Source organism: Pristiophorus japonicus, chromosome 9 (assembly GCF_044704955.1).
Source record: "Pristiophorus japonicus isolate sPriJap1 chromosome 9, sPriJap1.hap1, whole genome shotgun sequence".
Classification (NCBI taxonomy): domain Eukaryota; kingdom Metazoa; phylum Chordata; class Chondrichthyes; family Pristiophoridae; genus Pristiophorus; species Pristiophorus japonicus.
The window spans coordinates 7,928,708-7,947,218 of record NC_091985.1 but is presented as its reverse complement, the minus strand read 5'-3'; the positions used below and the strand labels follow the sequence as shown (position 1 = coordinate 7,947,218).

The following is an 18,511-nucleotide window of genomic DNA, read 5'->3' as shown; positions in this document are numbered from 1 at the left end:
CACCACTGCCTTTAAATATCGCTCCCCAAGCGGCCAGTCGAGGTGACAACACCTCCTGTATCTGCCATTGTTTTTGTTGAGCACTATGAAAGAGCTCCTTAAAAGTCCTCCACTGTTCCTCAATTGTGCCACCGTTTAGTCTGTGTTCCCAGTCGACTTTAGCCAACTCTGCCCTCATCCCACTGTAGTCCCCTTTGTTTAAGCATAGTATGCTCGTTTGAGACATTACTTCCTCACCCTCAATCTGTATTACAAATTCAACCATACTGTGATCATTCATTCCGAGAGGATCTTTTACAAGGAGATCATTTATTATTCCTATCTCATCACACAGGACCAGATCTAAGATAGCTTGCTCCCTTGTAGGTTCTGTTCCACCGGTACGCTCGCGGCCTTCTGCGAGAGGTGGGCGCCGGAGGGACTGGAGTGCATTATCTCCCCCCGGCAACCAAATTTTAATTTGATTTTATATGTTTTAAAGTTTCATTTGTTTTAATTGCCTGATTTTTAGTGTCCCCCTCCCCTTTTATAGGGGGTATTGTAAAATATATAATTTTAATGCCCCCAAAAAATTCACAAAAAATAAACACATAAAAACCCAAAAAAACAAAAATTATAAAAAAAGAGGGCAGTTAAAAGTGTCTGGAGTGTCCCCCAGATTGGGGAGGCACTTGATCTAATGTTTATTTTGTTCCCCCAAAAGAGTTGTAGGTTCTGTAACATACTGTTCTAAGAAACAATCCCGTATGCATTCTATGAATTCCTCCTCCAGGCTACCCCGTGCGATTTGATTTGACCAATCGATATGTAGGTTAAAATCCCCCATGATTACTGCCGTTCCTTTTTCACATGCCTCCATTATTCCCTTGATTATTGTCCACCACACCGTGAAGTTATTATTTCGGGGCTTATAAACTACGCCCACCAGTGACTTTTTCCTCTTACTATCTCTAATCTCCACCCACAATGATTCAACATTTTGTTCATTAGAGCCAATATCATCTCTCATAACTGCCCTGATATCATCCTTTATTAACAGAGCTACCCCAACTCCTTTCCCTTCTTTCCGAATCGTCAGATAACCCTTTATGTTTAATTCCCAGTTTTGGCCACCCTGCAGCCACGTTTCTGTAATGGCCACCAAATCATTCCCATTTGTGATGATTTGTGCCGTCAACTCATTTACTTTATTTCGAATGCTACGTGCGTTTAGGTGGAGTGTTTTAATACTAGTTTTTAAACCATGATTTTTAGTTTTGACCCCTCTTGCAGCCCCTTTATATTCATACATATTGTCCCTTCCTATCACCTTGTGGTTTACAATTATCCCAGTGCTATTCTGCTCCTGCCTTTTGTATTCTTTCTTGGGGTCCTGTTCATCTGCGCTCTCACCCACTCTAACTAGCTCAGAGCCCACTCCTGGGTTCCGAATACACCTCGCATTGAGGCACCGAGCTTTCAGGCTTGCCTTTTTATTACACTTTGACCCTTCAGAATTTTGCTGTACAGTGGCCCTTTTTGTTTTTTGCCTTGGGTTTCTCTGCCCTCTACTTTTACTATTCTCCTTTCTGTCTTTTGCTTCTGTCTCCATTTTGTTTCCCTCTGTCTCCCTGCATTGGTTCCCATCCCCCTGCCATATTAGTTTAAACCCTCCCCAACAGCAATAGCAAACACTCCCCTTCGGACATTGGTTCCGGTCCTGCCTAGGTGCAGACCGTCCGGTTGGTACTGGTCCCACCTCCCCCAGAACCGGTTCCAATGCCCCAGGAATTTGAATCCCTCCCTGCTGTACCACTGCTCAAGCCACGTATTCATCTGCGCTATCCTGCGATTCCTACTCTGTCTAGCACGTGGCACTGGTAGCAATCCCGAGATTACTACTTTTGAGGTCCTACTTTTTAATTTAGCTCCTAACTCCTTAAATTCGTCTCGTAGGACATCATCCCATTTTTCACCGATATCGTTGGTACTAATGTGCACCACGACAACTAGCTGTTCACCCTCCCTTTTCAGAATGTCCTGCACCCGCTCCGAGACACCCTTGAACCTTGCACCAGGGAGGCAACATACCATCCTGGAGTCTCGGTTGCGGCCGCAGAAACACCTATCTATTCCCCTTAGAATTGAATCCCCGATCACTATCGCTCTCCCACTCATTTTCCTGCCCTCCTGTGCAACAGAGCCAGCCACGGTTGGCTGCTGCTGCCCTCCCCTGATGAGTCATCCCCCTCAACAGTACTCAAAGCAGTGTATTTGTTTTGCAGGGGGATGACTGCAGGGGACCCCTGCATTACCTTCCTTGCACTGCTCTTCCTGCTGGTCTTCCATTCCCTAGCTGGCTGTGGACCCTTCACCTGCGGTAAGACCAACTCGCTACACGTGCTACTCACGTCATTCTCAGCATCGTGGATGCTCCAGAGTGAATCTGCCCTCAGCTCCAATTCCGCAACGCGGTCCGTCAGGAGCTGGAGGCGGATATACTTCCCGCACACGTAGTCATCAGGGACACCGGAAGTGTCCCTGAGTTCCCACATGGTACAGGAGGAGCATATCACGTGACCGAGCTCTCCTGCCTTGACTTAACCCTTAGATACTGACAACACTGTTAACAGGTTACTTACTGATATAAAAAAGAAAAAGAAAAGCTACTCACCAATCACCAGCCAATCACTTACCCCTTTGGCTGTGAAGTCACCTTTTGATTTCTTTCTACTTCTTTTTTGTTTTTTCTCCCGGCTGGAGCTGGGCCTTTTATAGGCCTCTCCACACTGCTCCCGCCTCTCGCCGACTGCCGCCTCTCCGACTCACGCTGAGACGGGGTTAATTAGTAATCTCACACTGAAGAATCCTCTGAGAAGAGAGTTCATTATATGACAGAATTTGACATTGAGTTTGAGAGTGAAATACTGAAATGCGGAACAAGAATCTTAAACTTAAATGAAGCCGATTTAATAGCTATGAGGGAGGAGTTAGTGAAGTTAGATTTGGAAATTAGATTAAAAGGTTTGATGGTTGATAAGCCGAGGCAAACATTTAAAGAAATATTCCAAAATTCTCAATGAATAGACACTTCATTGAGAAATAAAAGTGATTCATCCATGGCAAACTATTATTTTTTGAGGATGTAACTAGTAGTAGAGTGGATAAGGGAGAACCAGTGGATGTGGTGTATTTGAACTTTCAAAAGGCTTTTGACAAGGTCCCACACAAGAGATTGGTGTGCAAAATCAAAGCACATGGTATTGGGCAGAGAACTGGTTGGCAGACAGGAAGCAGAGAGTCGGGATAAACGGGTCCTTTTTGGAGTGGGAGGCAGTGACTAGTGGAGTGCCGCAGGACTCAGTGCTGGGACCCTAGCTCTTTACAATATGCATCAATGATTTGGATGAAGGAATTGAGTGTAATATCTCCAAGTTTGTAGATGACACTAAACTGGGTGGTGGTGTGAGCTGTGAGGGAGACGCTAAGAGGCTGCAGGGTGACTTGGACAGGTTAGGTGAGTGGGCAAATGCATGGCAGATGCAGTATAATGTGGATAAATGTGAGGTTATCCACTTTGGGGGCAAAAATGTGAAGACAGAATATTATCTGAATGGCGGCAGATTAGGAAAAGGGGAGGTGCAACAAGACCTGGGTGTCATGGTTCATCAGTCATTGAAAGTTGGCATGCAGGTACAGCAGGCGGTAAAGAAGGCAAATGGTATGTTGGCCTTCATAGCTAGGGGATTTGAGTCTAGAAGCAGGGAGGTTTTACTGCAGTTGTACAGGGCCTTGGTGAGGCCTCACCTGGAATATTGTGTTCAGTTTTGGTCTCCTAATCTGAGGAAGGACATTCTTGCTATTGAGGGAGTGCAGCGAAGGTTCATCAGACTGATACCTGGGATGGCAGTACTGACATATGAGGAGAGACTGAATCAACTGGGCCCTTATCCATTGGAGTTTAGAAGGATGAGAGGGGATCTCATAGAAACATATAAGATCCTGACGGGACGGGACAGATTAGATGCGGGAAGAATGTTCCCGATGTAGGGGAAGTCCAGAACCAGGGAACACAGTCTAAGGATAAAGGGTAGGCCCTTTAGGACTGAGATGAGGAGAAACCTCTTCATCAGAGTGTTGTTAACCTGTAGAATTCCCTGCCGCAGAGAGTTGTTGATGCCAGTTCATTGGATATATTCAAGAGGGAGTTAGATATGGCCCTTATGGCTAAAGGGGATCAAGGGATATGGAGAGAAAGCAGGAAAGGAGTACTGAGGGAATGATCAGCCATGATCTTATTGAATGGTGGTGCAGGCTCGAAGGGCGGAATGGCCTACTCCTGCACCTATTTTCTATGTTTCTATGTTTTTATTAAAAGAGGCTTAAAATGTTGTGAAGAATGGTAGTAAGCTTTAAGATTGGGAGAAATTTAGAAACCAGCAAAGGATGACCAAAAAATTGAAAAAATGGAGAATATGGAATGAGAGTAAATTAACAAGAACTACAAAAACATATTGTAAGAGCTTCTACAAATATGTAAAAAGGGAGAGAGCAGTAAAAGTAAGTGTTGATCCCTTAGAGGCTGAGACAGGTGAAATTGTCATGGGGAATAAGGAAATGGCAGAGTCTTTAAACAAAATTTTTTATCTGTCTTCACAGTAGAAGACACAAAAAGCAGACCAAAATAGTGGTGAACCAAGGGGCTAATAAGAGTGAGAAAATTAAAGTAATTAATATAATTGAAAGTACTTTTTTTAAAAAGGAGGCAGATAAAGGAGGAAACTATAGACCAGTTAGCCTAACATTTGTGGTTGGGACAATGTTGGAGTCCATTATTAAAGAAGCAGTAGCAGGATATTTGGAAAAACATAATTCAGTCAGGAAGAGTCAGCATGCATTTATGAAAGGGAAGTCGTGTTTGACAAATTTGCTGGAATTCTTTGAGGATGTAATGAACAGGGTGGATAAAGGGGAACCAGTGGATGTGGTGTATTTGGACTTCCAGAAGGCATTTGACAAGATGCCACATAAAATGTTACTGCACAAGATAAAAGTTCACGGGGTTGGGGGTAATATATTAGCATGGATAGAGGATTAGCTAACTAACAGCAAACAGAGAGTTGGGATAAATTGTTCATTCTCGGGTTGGCAATCAGTAACCAGTGGGGTGCCGCAGGGATCAGTACTGGGACCCCAACTATTTACAATCTATATTGATGACTTGGAGGAAGGGACAGAGTATAACGTAGCCAAGTTTGCTGACGATACAAAGATGGGAGGAAAAACAATGAGTGAGGAGGACGAAAAAATCTGCAAAAGGACATAGACAGGCTAAGTGAGTGGGCAATAAATTGGCAGATGGAGTATAATGTCGGAAAGTGTGAGGTTGTGCACTTTGGCAGAAAAAAAATCAAAGAGCAAGTTATTATTTAAATGGAGAAAAATTGCAAAGTGCTGCAGTACAGCGGGACCTGGGGGCACTTGTGCATGAAACACGAAAGGTTAGTATGCAGGTACAGCAAGTGATTAGGAAGGCCAATGGAATCTTGGCCTTTATTGCAAAGGGGATGGAGTGTAAAAGCAGGGAAGTCTTGCTATAATTGCTGAGGCCACTCATGGAATACTGTGTACAGTTTTGGTTTCCATATTTAAAAAAGGATATACTTGCTTTGGAGGCAGTTCAGAGAAGGTTCACTACATTGAATCCAGAGATGAGGGGGGTGACTTATGAGGAAAGGTTGAGTAGGTTGGGTCTCTACTCATTGGAATTCAGAAGAATGAGAGGTGATCTTATCGAAAGTATAAAATTATGAGGGGGCTTGACAAGGTGGATGCAGAGAGGATGTTTCCACTGATGGGGGAGACTAGAACTAGGGGGCATTATCTTAAAATAAGCGGCTTCCCATTTAAAACTGAGATGAGGAGAAATTTCTTCTCTCATAGGGTTGTAAATCTGTGGAATTCGCTGCCTCAGAGAGCTGTGGAGGCTGGGTCATTGAATATATTTAAGACAGAGATAGACAGTTTCTTAAACGATAAGGGAATAAGGGGTTATGGAGAGCGGGCAGGGAAGTGGAGCTGAGTCCATGATCAGATCAGCCATGATCGTATTAAATGGCGGAGCAGGCTCGAGGGGCCGTATGGCCTACTCCTGCTCCTATTTCTTATGTTCTTATTGAGGAACTAATGCGATTAAAAGCTGGCAATTCCCCTAAACCCGATGGCCTACATCCCAGCGTTCTAAAAGATGTGGCTGCAGAGATAGTGGATGCATTGGTTGTGATTTTCTAGAACAGTCCCAGCAGATTGGAAGATAGCAAATAAAATCCCACTATTCAAGAAAGTAGGGAGAGAGAAAACAAGGAACTACAGGCCAGTTAACCTGACATCAGTCGTCGGAAAAATGCTGGAATCCATTATTCGAAAATCATAAAAGATTAGGCAGTCAACATGGTTTTATGAAAGAGAAATCATGTTTAACATATTTATTCGAAGTTTTTGAGGATAGAAACATAGAAACATACAAATTAGGTGCAGGAGCAGGCCATTCGGCCCTTCGAGCCTGCACCGCCATTCAATAAGATCATGGATGATCATTCAACCTCAGTACCCCTTTCCTGCTTTTCTCCATACCCCTTGATCCTTTTGGCCGTAAGGGCCATATCTAACTACCTTTTGAATATATCTAACGAACTGGCCTCAACAACTTTCTGTGTTAGAGAATTCCACAGGTTAACCACTCTCTTAGTGAAGAAGTTTCTCCTCATCTCGGTCCTAAATGGCTTACCTCTTATTCTTAGACTGTGACTCCTGGTTCTGGAACTCCCCAGCAACGGGAACATTCTTCCTGTCCAATCCCGTCAGAATTTTATATGTTTCTATGAGATCCCCTCTCATTCTTCTGAACTCCAGTGGATACAAGCCCAGTTGATCCAGTCTTTCCTCATATGTCAGTCCTGCCATCCCGGGAATCAATCTGGTGAACCTTCGCTGTACTCCCTCAATAGCAAGAACATCCTTCCTCAGATTAGGAGACTAAACTGAACACAATATTCCAGGTGTGGCCTCACTAAGGCCCTGTACAACTGCAGTAAGACCTCCCTGCTCCTATACTCAAATCCTCTAGCTATGAAGGCCAACATGCCATTTGCTTTCTTCACCGCCTGCTGTACCTGCATGTCAAACTTCAATGACTGATGTACCATGACACGCAGGTCTCGTTGCACCTCCCCTTTTCCTAATCTGTCACCATTCAGATAATATTCTGTCTTCCTGTTTTTGCCACCAAAGTCGATAACCTCACATTTATCCACATTATACTGCATCTGCCATGCATTTGCCCACTCACCTAACCTGCCCAAGTCACCCTGCACCCTTTAACATTCTCCTCACAGCTCACACCGTCACCCAGCTTAGTGTCATCTGCAAAGTTGGAGATATTACATTCAACTCCTTCTTCTAAATCATTGATGTATATTGTAAATAGCTGGGGTCCCAGCACTGAGCCCTGCAGCACCTCACTAGTCACTGCCTGCCATTCTGAAAAGGACCCATTTATTCTGACTCTTTGCTTCCTGTCTGCAAACCAGTTCTCTATCCACCCCCATACCATGTGCATTAATTTTGCACACCAATCTCTTGCGTGGGAGCTTTTCAAAGCCTTTTGAAAGTCCAAATACACCACATCCACTGGTTCTCCCTTGTCCACTCTACTAATTACATCCTCAAAAAATTCTAGGAGATTTGTCAAGCATGATTTCCCTTTCACAACTAGCAGATAAAAAGGAACCTGTGAATGTTATATATTTGGATTTCCAAAAGATAAGGGCCGATGGGGTTGGGGGTAACATATTAGCATGGATAGAGGATTGGTTAATGGACAGAAAACAGAGAGTGGGGATAAAAATAGCCATTTTCAGGTTGGCAGGCGGTAACTAGTGGGGTGCCACAAGGATCCATGCTGGAGCCTCAGCTATTCACAATCTATAGTAATGACTTCGATGAAGGGACCGAGTGCAATGCGTCCAAGTTTGTTGACAATACAAAGCTAGGTAGGAAAGTAAAATGTGAGGCGGGCACAAGAATTAGGAACAGGAGTCGGCCATTTGACCCCTCGAGCCTCCTCCGCCATTAAATAAGATCATGGCTGATCAGTTCATGGACTCAGTTCCACTTCCCCGCCCGCTCCCCATAACCCTTTATTCCCTTATCGCTCAAAAATCTGTCCATCTCCGCCTTAAATATATTCAATGACACAGCCTCCACAGCGATAAACAGGTTAAGGAAGTGGGCAATAAGGTGGCAGATGGAGTGTAATGTGGGGATATACAAGGTTATTATTCACTTTGATTGGAAGAATAGAAAAACAGCAGATTTTTTAAAATGCTGAGAAACTATTAAATGCTGGTGTTCAGAGAGGTTGAGGTGTCCTCGGACAGAGAGCTAGGCACGCAGATACAGCAAGCAATTAGGAAGGCAAAAGGCATGTTGGCCTTTATTGCAAAAGGGTTGGAGTACAAGAGTAGGGAAGTCTTGCTACAATTGTACAGGGCTTTGGTGAGATCACACCTGGAGTACTGTGGACAGTTCTGGGGGGCCGAAATTGCCTCCTTTTATAGTCCCGGGAGGGCCTCCAGGGGGTGCTCGTGGGGCACGATGATGTTTTCACCCGGGGAACAGGGGCTGTAGCGCCTCTGGGGAAATGACTCCGGAGGTTTGGAGGGGGGGGGGCGCTGTCCCAGCAGCGCTGCGCTTTGCACCCCGGGCCGGTGCGCGCCCGGCGATGTCATCATCACCGTGCGGGCTGACCCCTCTCCACCCACGCCCCATGGGGGAAATTGTTCCGTCGGACACGAGGCTGCTGCAGGAGGATGTCAACGCCAGCTTCACGGGTCTGCCCGACAATGGCGGCCTTCGCATCGACCATTGCCCAGCCCAGCACTCAGTTCTGGGTCCCAGTTGCACGTGTCCGTGGCCCAGTGGTGGCCAGCAAAGGGCCTGCAGAGTGCGCAGTGGCCCTTCCCTTTCCTTGAGGGGCGCACGGCCTAATTCCGTGTCGGGAGCGGGACTTCCAGGCTGGCTGTAGGAAGTACTGGCTCCGGAAGATTACCGCCCCCAATTGGGACAAAGGCCAATTTCCAGCCCTTGGTCTCCTTATCTGAGGAAGGATATACTTGCTTTAGAGGCAGTGAAACAAAGGTTCACTAGATTGAGCCCTGGGGTGAGAGGGTTGTCTTATGAAGGAAGATTGAGTAGATTGGGCCTATACTCTCTGGTGTTTAGAAAAATGAGAGGTGATCTCATTGAAACATCTGAGACTCTGAGGGGGATTGACAGGGTAGATGCTGAGAGGTTGCTTCTCCTGGCTGGAGAGTGTATAACTAGGGGGTATAGGCTCAGGATAAGGGGTTGGCCATTTAAGACTGAGCTGAAGCGGAATTTCTTCATTCAGAGGGTTGTGAATCTTTGGAACTCTCCACCCCAAAGGGCCATGGATGCTGAATCATTATATGTATTCAAGAGATCGATCGATTTTTGGACTAGGTGATTCAACGGATATGGGGATCAGGCTTGAAAGTGGAGTTGAAGTCGAAGATCAGCCATGATCTTACTGAATGGCAGAGCAGGCGCGAAGGGCCGAATGTCCTACTCCTGCTCCACTTCTTATGTTCTTACATCAAGTAGTTCTTTTCCCTTGTGTTGGTTCTCTCACCATCTGCCACAGGCTCAGTCTGGCAGTTATGTCTTTCAGGACTCGGACTGCTCGATCAGTATTGATGCGTCCGAGCCATCATTCGTGATGGACATTGGCATCCCCCACCCAGAGTACGTTCTGTGTCCTTGCTACCCTCAGTGCTTCTTCCAAGTGGTGTTCAACATGGAAGAGTACTGATTCACCAGCTGAGGGAGGGCAGTTGGTGGTAATCAGCAGGAGGTTTGGCCTGATGCCAGCAGGACTTGACGGGGTCCAGGGTCATTGTGGATGACTCCCAGGGCCACTCCTTCCCCACTGTATACCACTGTGCCACCACCTCTGGTGGGTCTGTCCTGTGGCACAGGACATACCCAGGGATGGTGATGGAGATGCCTGGGAAATTGTCTGAAATGTATGATGCTGTGAGTGTGACTATGTCAGGCTGTTGCTTGCCTAGCCTGTGGGGCAGCTCTGGCACAAGTCCCTAGATGTTAATGAGAAGGACTTTGCAGGGTCAACTGGGCTGGGTTTGCCTTGGTCATGTCTGAATCCAGAGCCGAGGTCAATGCCGGGTGGTCCGTCCGATTTTATTCTTATTATTGCTTGTCATAGGCCATTTCAGAAGGTAGATAAGAGCCAACGACATTGCTGTGGGTCCGGAGTCACATTAGGTCAGACTGGGTAAGGACGGAAGATTAGTTTCCCTGGAGCACATTCATGAACCAGATGGGTTTTTATGACAATCTGATAGTTTCATGGTCACCATTACTGACACAGCTTTTCACCTCAGGTTTATTTAATGAGCTGCTATTGTGGGATTTGAACTCACGTCTCCAGATCATTAGTCCACACCCCTGGATCACTAGTCCAGTAACACAATGCTACCGTACCTTTCATTTCACAACAACCGAAAGCCATTTCCCAGCCCTGCCTGGCCCAGCAATCCTGAAAATCCAAAGGAGGGAGGGCAGGAAATCTAGGGCTTGATATTTAACTGAAACAGATGGAAATTTTCCTGATGGAAAGATATTTAGTTTTGTGACTCAACTCACCCAGTGCATTAAAGTTGAATCCGGGGCAGAAGCGGAAACCGGAGAAGAATTTGTAAGATTTTTTCCCACCTTTGTTTGGGCTGTGCGCGATTTCACTCTGGATCTCGAAATCAATGGAGAGGAGGTGTCAGCGGACGACTATTTGGAGCATGCTCTCATATTGAAACCAGGTGGGAAGACTTGTACAATTCTGAATACATAGAGCCTAAATTCATCTGAGAAAGTGAATCCCTCTCAGCTCCCCTTACGTGTCTTAGCCTCCTAGTTCTGTGATAATCTCTCAGAACTCCATTTAAACTCTTCTAATGTATATCAAGGGGATTGGGCAGGAATGTCCTATGAGGAGAGATTGAGTAGACTAGGCCTATATTCTCTAGAGTTTAGAAGAATGAGAGGAGATCTCATTGAAACATAAAATTCCTACGTGGCTTGACCGGGTAGCTGTGTCCCCCTGGCTGGGGAGTTTAGAACTAGGGGTCACAGTCTCAGAATAAGGGGTCGGCCATTTAGGACTGAGATGAGGAGAAACTTCTTCAGTCAGACTGTGGTGAATCTTTGACATTCTCTATCCTGGAGAGCTGTGGATGCTGAGTCAGTGAGTATGTCCAAGATAGAGTTTTGTATATTAAGGGAATCAAGGGAAATGGGGACAGTGCGGCAAAGTGCAGGAAATTGGCAGGAATTTTTTTACGACAAATCAATAGTTTCATTACAAATACTAGCTTTTATATTCCAGATTTTTTTTTAATTAACTGAATTTAAATTCCACAGCTACTACAGCTCATACCTCTGGATCATTACTACAGGTCTCTGGATTATTGGTCTAGTGACATTACCACTATACTACCATGCCCATCCTCCCAACCTGATCTTCACATTTATCTGACCCTTCTCTCACACACCTGTATCAATGAATGTTTGTTCCTCTCTACCTCCCTTCCTCCCTTCCTCTCTGACTCATACATTTCAAGCTTCTGAATTCTGTTCAACTCTTTGCCTTTCTTGACCTTTTGATCCTCTAACAATGACCAGCCTTTTCAAATGCAAGCTTGACATCAACTAACCCTCTTCCTGATTGACCCCATCATCACTCCCAATCCTTATTGGCCTTGGCAATGTCCTACAAAATGAACCTTGCACCTTCACCTGGTTTAACAATGAAAATAAATGATTGTGTGCACAGAAGCTTCCTGAGAAATCGATGCAGAAAGTACTAGAAATGTTATATCTCGTTTCAGACTCGAGTCGCCAACCTTCACATTACAATGAGCCAAGAAAGTGCATTAGAGACTACTTCTCCTCCAGGAAATGTTTTGTGTTTGTCAGCCCAACAACAAGAAAGAACATGAAGACGCTTGAGCAAATGTCAGATCAGAATCTGGACCAGGAGTTTGTGGAGGAGACCAACCGCTTCTGTCAATATGTTTATGATAATGTAAAAGCAAAGATGGTCCCACCTGGCACAGACCTGACTGGTGCAAGTAAGTAGGGGCTCTGGGTGGGATGTCAAAAACTGAATTTAGGTAGATACAGATATAGTTAAAGGCCGTCAGACAATTCCACCTGTGTCCACTTGTACAGTTCGTCTGAGTAGTACAGTCACATTTGGACTTTGAGATCTGGTTACAGAGTGTTATGTATTGATGCTTAGGATCACCAGACACCAGAGGGCGCCACCTTTGGAGATCATCGGGCTGTAGGCACGTGAGCACGGTCACTGGTATATAAGCGCGGGTTCTATGTCACGTGTGTACTTTGGGCACAAATAAAGATGGATCAGGTGACGCAGTTTACATAACAAGACTCTTGAGTCATTACACAGAGATGTGGAAGTGATACTGTTGACTGCATGTTGCTCACGGGACAGGGAAAGTGACCATGTTATCATCCATTTGCAGTTCCCAAACGATTCCATCTTTTCTGAATCCTGATCATAGGATCATAGAAGAACCATAGAAATTTACAGAACGGAAGGAGGCCATTGTGTCCGTGCCAACCGACCAAGAGCTATCCAGCCTAATCCCATTTTCCAGCTCTTGGTCCGTAGCCCTGTAGGACACAGCACTTCAAGTGTACCACTTTTAAAATGTGGTGAGGGTTTCTGCCTCTACCACCCTTTCAGGCAGTGAGTTTCCGACGCCCACCAGCCTCTGGATGAAATAATTTCCCCTCAAAGCCCCTCTAAACTTCCTACCAATTATTTTAAATCTATGCCCATGGTTGTTGACCCATCTGCCAAGGGAAAATAGGTCCTTCAAGCCACTCAATTCGGCCCCTCATAATTTTATACACCTCAATAAGGTCTCCACTCAGCCTCCTCTGCTCCAAAGAAAACAACCCCAGCCGATCCAATCTGTGTCATAGCTAAAATTTTACAGTCCGGGCAACATCCTCAGAAATCTCCTCCGTACCCTCTCTTGTGCAATCACATCTTTCCTGTAATGCGGTGATCAGAACTGCACGCAGTATTCTAGTTATGGCCGAACTAGTGTTTTATAAAGTTCAAGCATAACCTACCTATACTTGTATTCTATGCCTCGGCTAATAAAGGCAAATATTCCATATGCCTTCTTAACCACATTATCAATCTAGCCTACTACCTTCAGGAATCTGTGGAGCTGCACGCCAAAGTCCCTTTGTTCCTCTACACTTCTCAGTGTCCTACCATTTAATGCATATTCCCTTGCCTTGTTAGCCCTCCCCAAATGCATTACCTCACACTTCTCAGGATTGAATTCCATTAGCCACTGTTCTGCCCACCTGACCAGTTCATGGATATCTTACTGAAGTCTACAATTTTCTTCTTCATTATCAACCTCGCAACCAATCTTTTGTATCATCTGCAAACTTCTTAATCATACCCCCTACATTCAAGTCTAAATCATTGATATATACCACAAAAAGAAATGGACCTAGTACTGAGCCCTGTGGAACCACACTGGATACATCTTTCCAGTCATAAAAACACCCATCAACCATTATCCATTGCTTCATGCCTGTGAGCCAATTTTGGATCCAGCTTCCCACTTCCCCTGGATCCCATGGGCTTTTACTTTTATGACCAGTCTGCCATGTGGGACCTTATTAAAAGCTTTGCAAAATCCATCTACACTGCATCAAACGCACTAGCCTCATCGACCCTCCTTGTTACGTCCTCAAAATATTCAATCAAGTTAGTCAGACAAGAAATTAGGGATGCGTGCAATAAAGGTACAACAGTTATCATGGGCGACTTTAATCTACATATTGATTGGGCTAACCAAACAGGTAGCAATGCGATGGAGCAGGATTTCCTGGAGTGTATAAAGGATGGTTTTCTAGACCAATATGTCGAGAAACCAACTAGAGGGCTGGCCATCCTAGACTGGGTGATGTGTAATGAGAAAGGACTAATTAGCAACCTTGTTTGGCGAGGCCCCTTGGGGAAGAGTGACCATAAGATGGTAGAATTCTTTATTAAGTTGGAGAGTGACACAATTAATTCAGAGACTAGGGTCCTGAACTTAAGGAAAGGTTACTTCAATGGTGTTAGACGTGAATTGGCTAGAATTGCCTGGCGAGTGATACTTAAAGGGTTGACGGTGGATAGGCAATGGCAAACATTTAAAGATCACATGGATTAACTTCAACAATTGTACATCCCTGTCTGGAGTAAACAATAAAACGGGGAAGGTGGCTCAACCATGGCTAACAAGGGAAATTAAGGATAGTGTTAAATCCAAGGAAGAGGCATATAAATTGGCCAGAAAAAAGCAGCAAACCTGAGGACTGGGAGAATTTTATAATGCAGCAGAGGAGGACAAAGATTTTAATTAGGAATAGGAAAATAGAGTATGAGAGGAAGCTTGCTGGGAACATAAAAACTGACTGCAAAGCTTCTATAGATATGTGAAAAGAAAAAAATTAGTGAAGATAAACATAGGTCCCTTGCAGTCAGATTCAGGTGAATTTATAATGGGGAACAAAGAAATGGTGGATCAGTTAAACAAATACTTTGGGTCTGACTTCAAGAAGGAAGACACAAATAACCTTCCGGTAATACTAGGGGAACAAGGGTCTCGTGAGAAGGAGGAACTGAAGGAAATCCTTATTCGGCGGGAAATTGTGTTAGGGAAATTGATGCGATTAAAGGCCGATAAATCCCCGAGGCCTGATAATCTGCATCCCAGAGTACTTAAGGAAGTAGCCCTAGAAATAGTGGCTGCATTGGTGATCATTTTCCAACAGTCTATCGACTCAGGATCAGTTCCTATGGACTGGAGGGTAACTAATGTAACACCACTTTTTAAGAAAGGAGGGAGGGAGAGAGAAAACAGGGATTGAGAGACCGGTTAGCCTGACATCAGTAGTGGGGAAAATGTTGGAATCAATTATTAAAGATGAAATAACAGCGTATTTGGAAAGCAGTGACGGGATCGGTCCAAGTCAGCATTGATGTATGAAAGGGAAATCCTGCTTCTAGAATCTTCTAGAATTTTTTGAGGATGTAACTGGTAGAGTCGACAAGGGAGAACCAGTGGATGTGGTGTCAAAAGTCCCACACAAGAGATTGGTGTGCAAAATTAAAGCAAAAAAAGGTGGTAATGTACTGGCCTGGATAGAGAACCGGTTGGCAGACAGGAAGCAGAGAGTCGGGATAAACGAGTCCTTTTCAGAATGGCAGGCAGTGACTAGTGGGGTGCCACAGGGTTCAGTGCTGGGACCCAAACTATTTACAATATACATCGATGATTTAGATGAAGGAGTTGAGTGTAATATCTCCAAGTTTGCAGATGACACTAAGCTGGGTGGCGGTGTGAGCTGTGAGGAGGATGCTAGGAGGCTGCAGGGGGACTTGGACAGGTTAGGTGAATGGGCAAATGCAAAGCAGCTGCAGTATGATGTGGATAAATGTGAGGTTATCCACTTTGGTAGCAAAAACAGGAAGGCAGATTATTATCTGAATGGTGACAGATTAATAAAAGGGGAGGTGCAACGAGACCTGGGTGTCATGGCACATCAGTCATTCAAATGTGGCATGCAGGTGAAGAAGGCAAATGGTATGTTGGTCTTCATAGCTAGGGGATTTGAGTATAGGAGCATGGAGGTCTTACTACAGTTGTACAGGGCCATAGTGAGGCCTCACCTGGAATATTGTGTTCAGTTTTGGTCTCATAATGTGAGGGAGGACGTTCTTGCTATTGAGGGAGTGCAGCGAAGGTTCACCAGACTGATTCCAGGGATGGCTGGACTGACATATGAAGAGAGACTCAATCGACTGGGCCTGTATGCACTGGAGTTTAGAAGGATGAGAGGGATCTCATAGAAAATTCTGACGGGACTGGACAGGAATAATGTTCCCGATGTTGGGGCTTACGGCTAAAGGGATCAAGGAGTATGGAGAGAAAGCAGGAAAAGGGTATTGAGTTGAATGATCATCCATGATCTTATTGAACGGTGGTGCAGGCCTACTCCTGCACCTATTTTCTATGTTTCTATGTTTCTATGGAGGCTGACACAGATTATAGAAACATAGGAATGTCTGGACTGGAAAAGTACCATGAGCTAATAATAATTAATTAACCACTCCATCAAAAGAGGGTGTTACAGGGAGCAGTAATGGGGAGTGTTACAGGGAGCAGTAATGGAGAGTGTTACAGGGAGCAGTAATGGGGAGTGTTACAGGGAGCAGTAATGGGGAGTGTTACAGGGAGCAGTAATGGGGAGTGTTACAGGGAGCAGTAATGGGGAGTGCTACAGCGAGCAGTAATGGGGAGTGTTACAGGGAGCAGTAATGGAGAGTGTTACAGGGAGCAGTAACGGGGAGTGTTACAGGCAGCAGTAATGGGGAGTGTTACAAGGAGCTGTAATGGAGAGTGTTACAGAGAGCAGTAATGGAGAGTGTTACAGGGAGCAGTAATGGAGTGTGTTACAAGGAGCTGTAATGGAGAGTGTTACAGAGAGCAGTAATGGAGAGTGTTACAGGGAGCAGTAATGGAGTGTTACAGCGAGCAGTTTGCAGTAACAGGACTGAAGGCGTTGTATTCTTGAATTTCTGACCTAAAATTAACTCTCTGACCCCTGCAGTGCTTGCTGCTCTGCTGGAAATATACGTGGATTCCCTCCACAGCGGGAACATACCCTGCCTTGACAACGCCGTGACAAGTCTCGCCAAAATTGAAAACAGCAAAGCGCTCGCCGATGCCGTGAAATACTTCCAGGAAATGATGGAGAAAACTATGAAGTTTCCCTCCGAAACTGTGGAGGAACTTTCCAATATTTATTGCCAACATGAGAAAGAGGCTATTACAATATTCATGAAACGTTCGTTCCATGATGAGGATCAGAAATACCAGCGGGAGATGGAGGTGAGCAATCTTCAAGCTCCTGTTGCCCCCTTTGCGCAGCGCTGGAACTGGGACAGGTAGCAAACCAGTAATACTCAGAATGAATAAAATCAGAAAATGCTGGAAACCACTGAGCAGGTCAGGCCACATCTGTAGGACACATGAACAGGAGGTGGCCATCCAGCCCATAGAGCCTGCTCCATCATTCAATGAGATCATGGCTGAACTATATGCTAACTCCATCTGCCTTCCTTGGCTCCATATCCTGTTAACCCCTTGGCTAGCAAAAATATATCCATCTCAGAATAAAAATGTGCTGGCAGCTACTGCTTTTTCTGGGAGAGAGTTCCACACTTCTACCACCCTTTGTGTGAAGAAGTGTTTCCGAACCTCTTGAATGGCCTAGCTCTGATTTTAAGGTTATATCCTCTTGACCGAGACTCCACCCATCATTGGAAAATGTTACTCTCCATGTACCTGTGGTATATTCCTTACGACATCACACACACAGACTTCTCAAAGTGGCTTCTACACAGGAGCTTGTCAGGTGACCTGTCACCTGATGACTTTATTGCATTTACAGCAATGGCTGCATTACCACAGTAGTCCACTATCTGGAACTGTAGTCCACTAGATGAACTATATTACACTTCTCCCTCCTTAATGAAGAAGTAATTATAACAAACAGTCATCATACTTAATTTACATGTTTATACATCACAAAAGATATGGACTTATTTTGCCCGATTTACAAATCAAGCTTAACCACTGGATTTTTGTTTGGATGAGGATACCTTTGTTCTCGATCAGAACCTTACAAACATGGTGTGAAACATAGACTCGTTCTAGGCTGATCCTGAGGAAAGTTTTCCTCCAAGGGATGCCCTTAATTTACATTTGAGCTCTCTACAACTTCAGACTGTTTGTCTGCCTGACTCGGACTCAGACTTAAATTCTGACTTTCTCTTGGACTTGTTTCTTGCACATTTGAGGTAGGATTTGCTACTGGTACTCTACAGACTATCCGATGAGTCAGAAATAATTGAATCATTCCAACCTTCAGCTCCTTCCAAATCTGTAGGTAAAATTGAAACATAGAAACATAGAAAATAGGTGCAGGAGTAGGCCATTCGGCCCTTCGAGCCTGCACCACCATTCAATAAGATCATGGCTGATCATTCACCTCAGTACACCTTTCCTGCTTTCTCTCCATATCCCTTGATCCCTTTAGCCGTAAGGGCCATATCTAACTCCCTCTTGAATATATCCAATGAACTGGCATCAACAACTCTCTGCGGCAAGGAATTCCACAGGTTACCAACTTTCTGAGTGAAGAAGTTTCTCCTAATCTCAGTCCTAAATGGCTTACCCCTTATCCTTCAACTATGTCCCCTGGTTCTGGACTTCCCCAATATCGAGAACATTATTCCTGCATCTAACCTGTCCAATCCCGTCAGAAT

At 44.8% G+C, this 18,511-nt stretch overlaps 1 protein-coding gene across 1 annotated transcript in view; it reads left to right on the top strand.

Moving 5' to 3' along the window:
- LOC139272557 (guanylate-binding protein 1-like) overlaps window positions 1-18,511 on the top strand; it is a 93,686-nt gene that overhangs the window by 19,838 nt on the left and 55,337 nt on the right. The window contains exons 5-7 of the mRNA XM_070888614.1: window positions 10,708-10,895; window positions 11,964-12,206; window positions 16,792-17,072. Coding sequence (XP_070744715.1) covers window positions 10,708-10,895; window positions 11,964-12,206; window positions 16,792-17,072 — 712 coding nt within the window. The remainder of the gene's footprint in view (window positions 1-10,707; window positions 10,896-11,963; window positions 12,207-16,791; window positions 17,073-18,511) is intronic.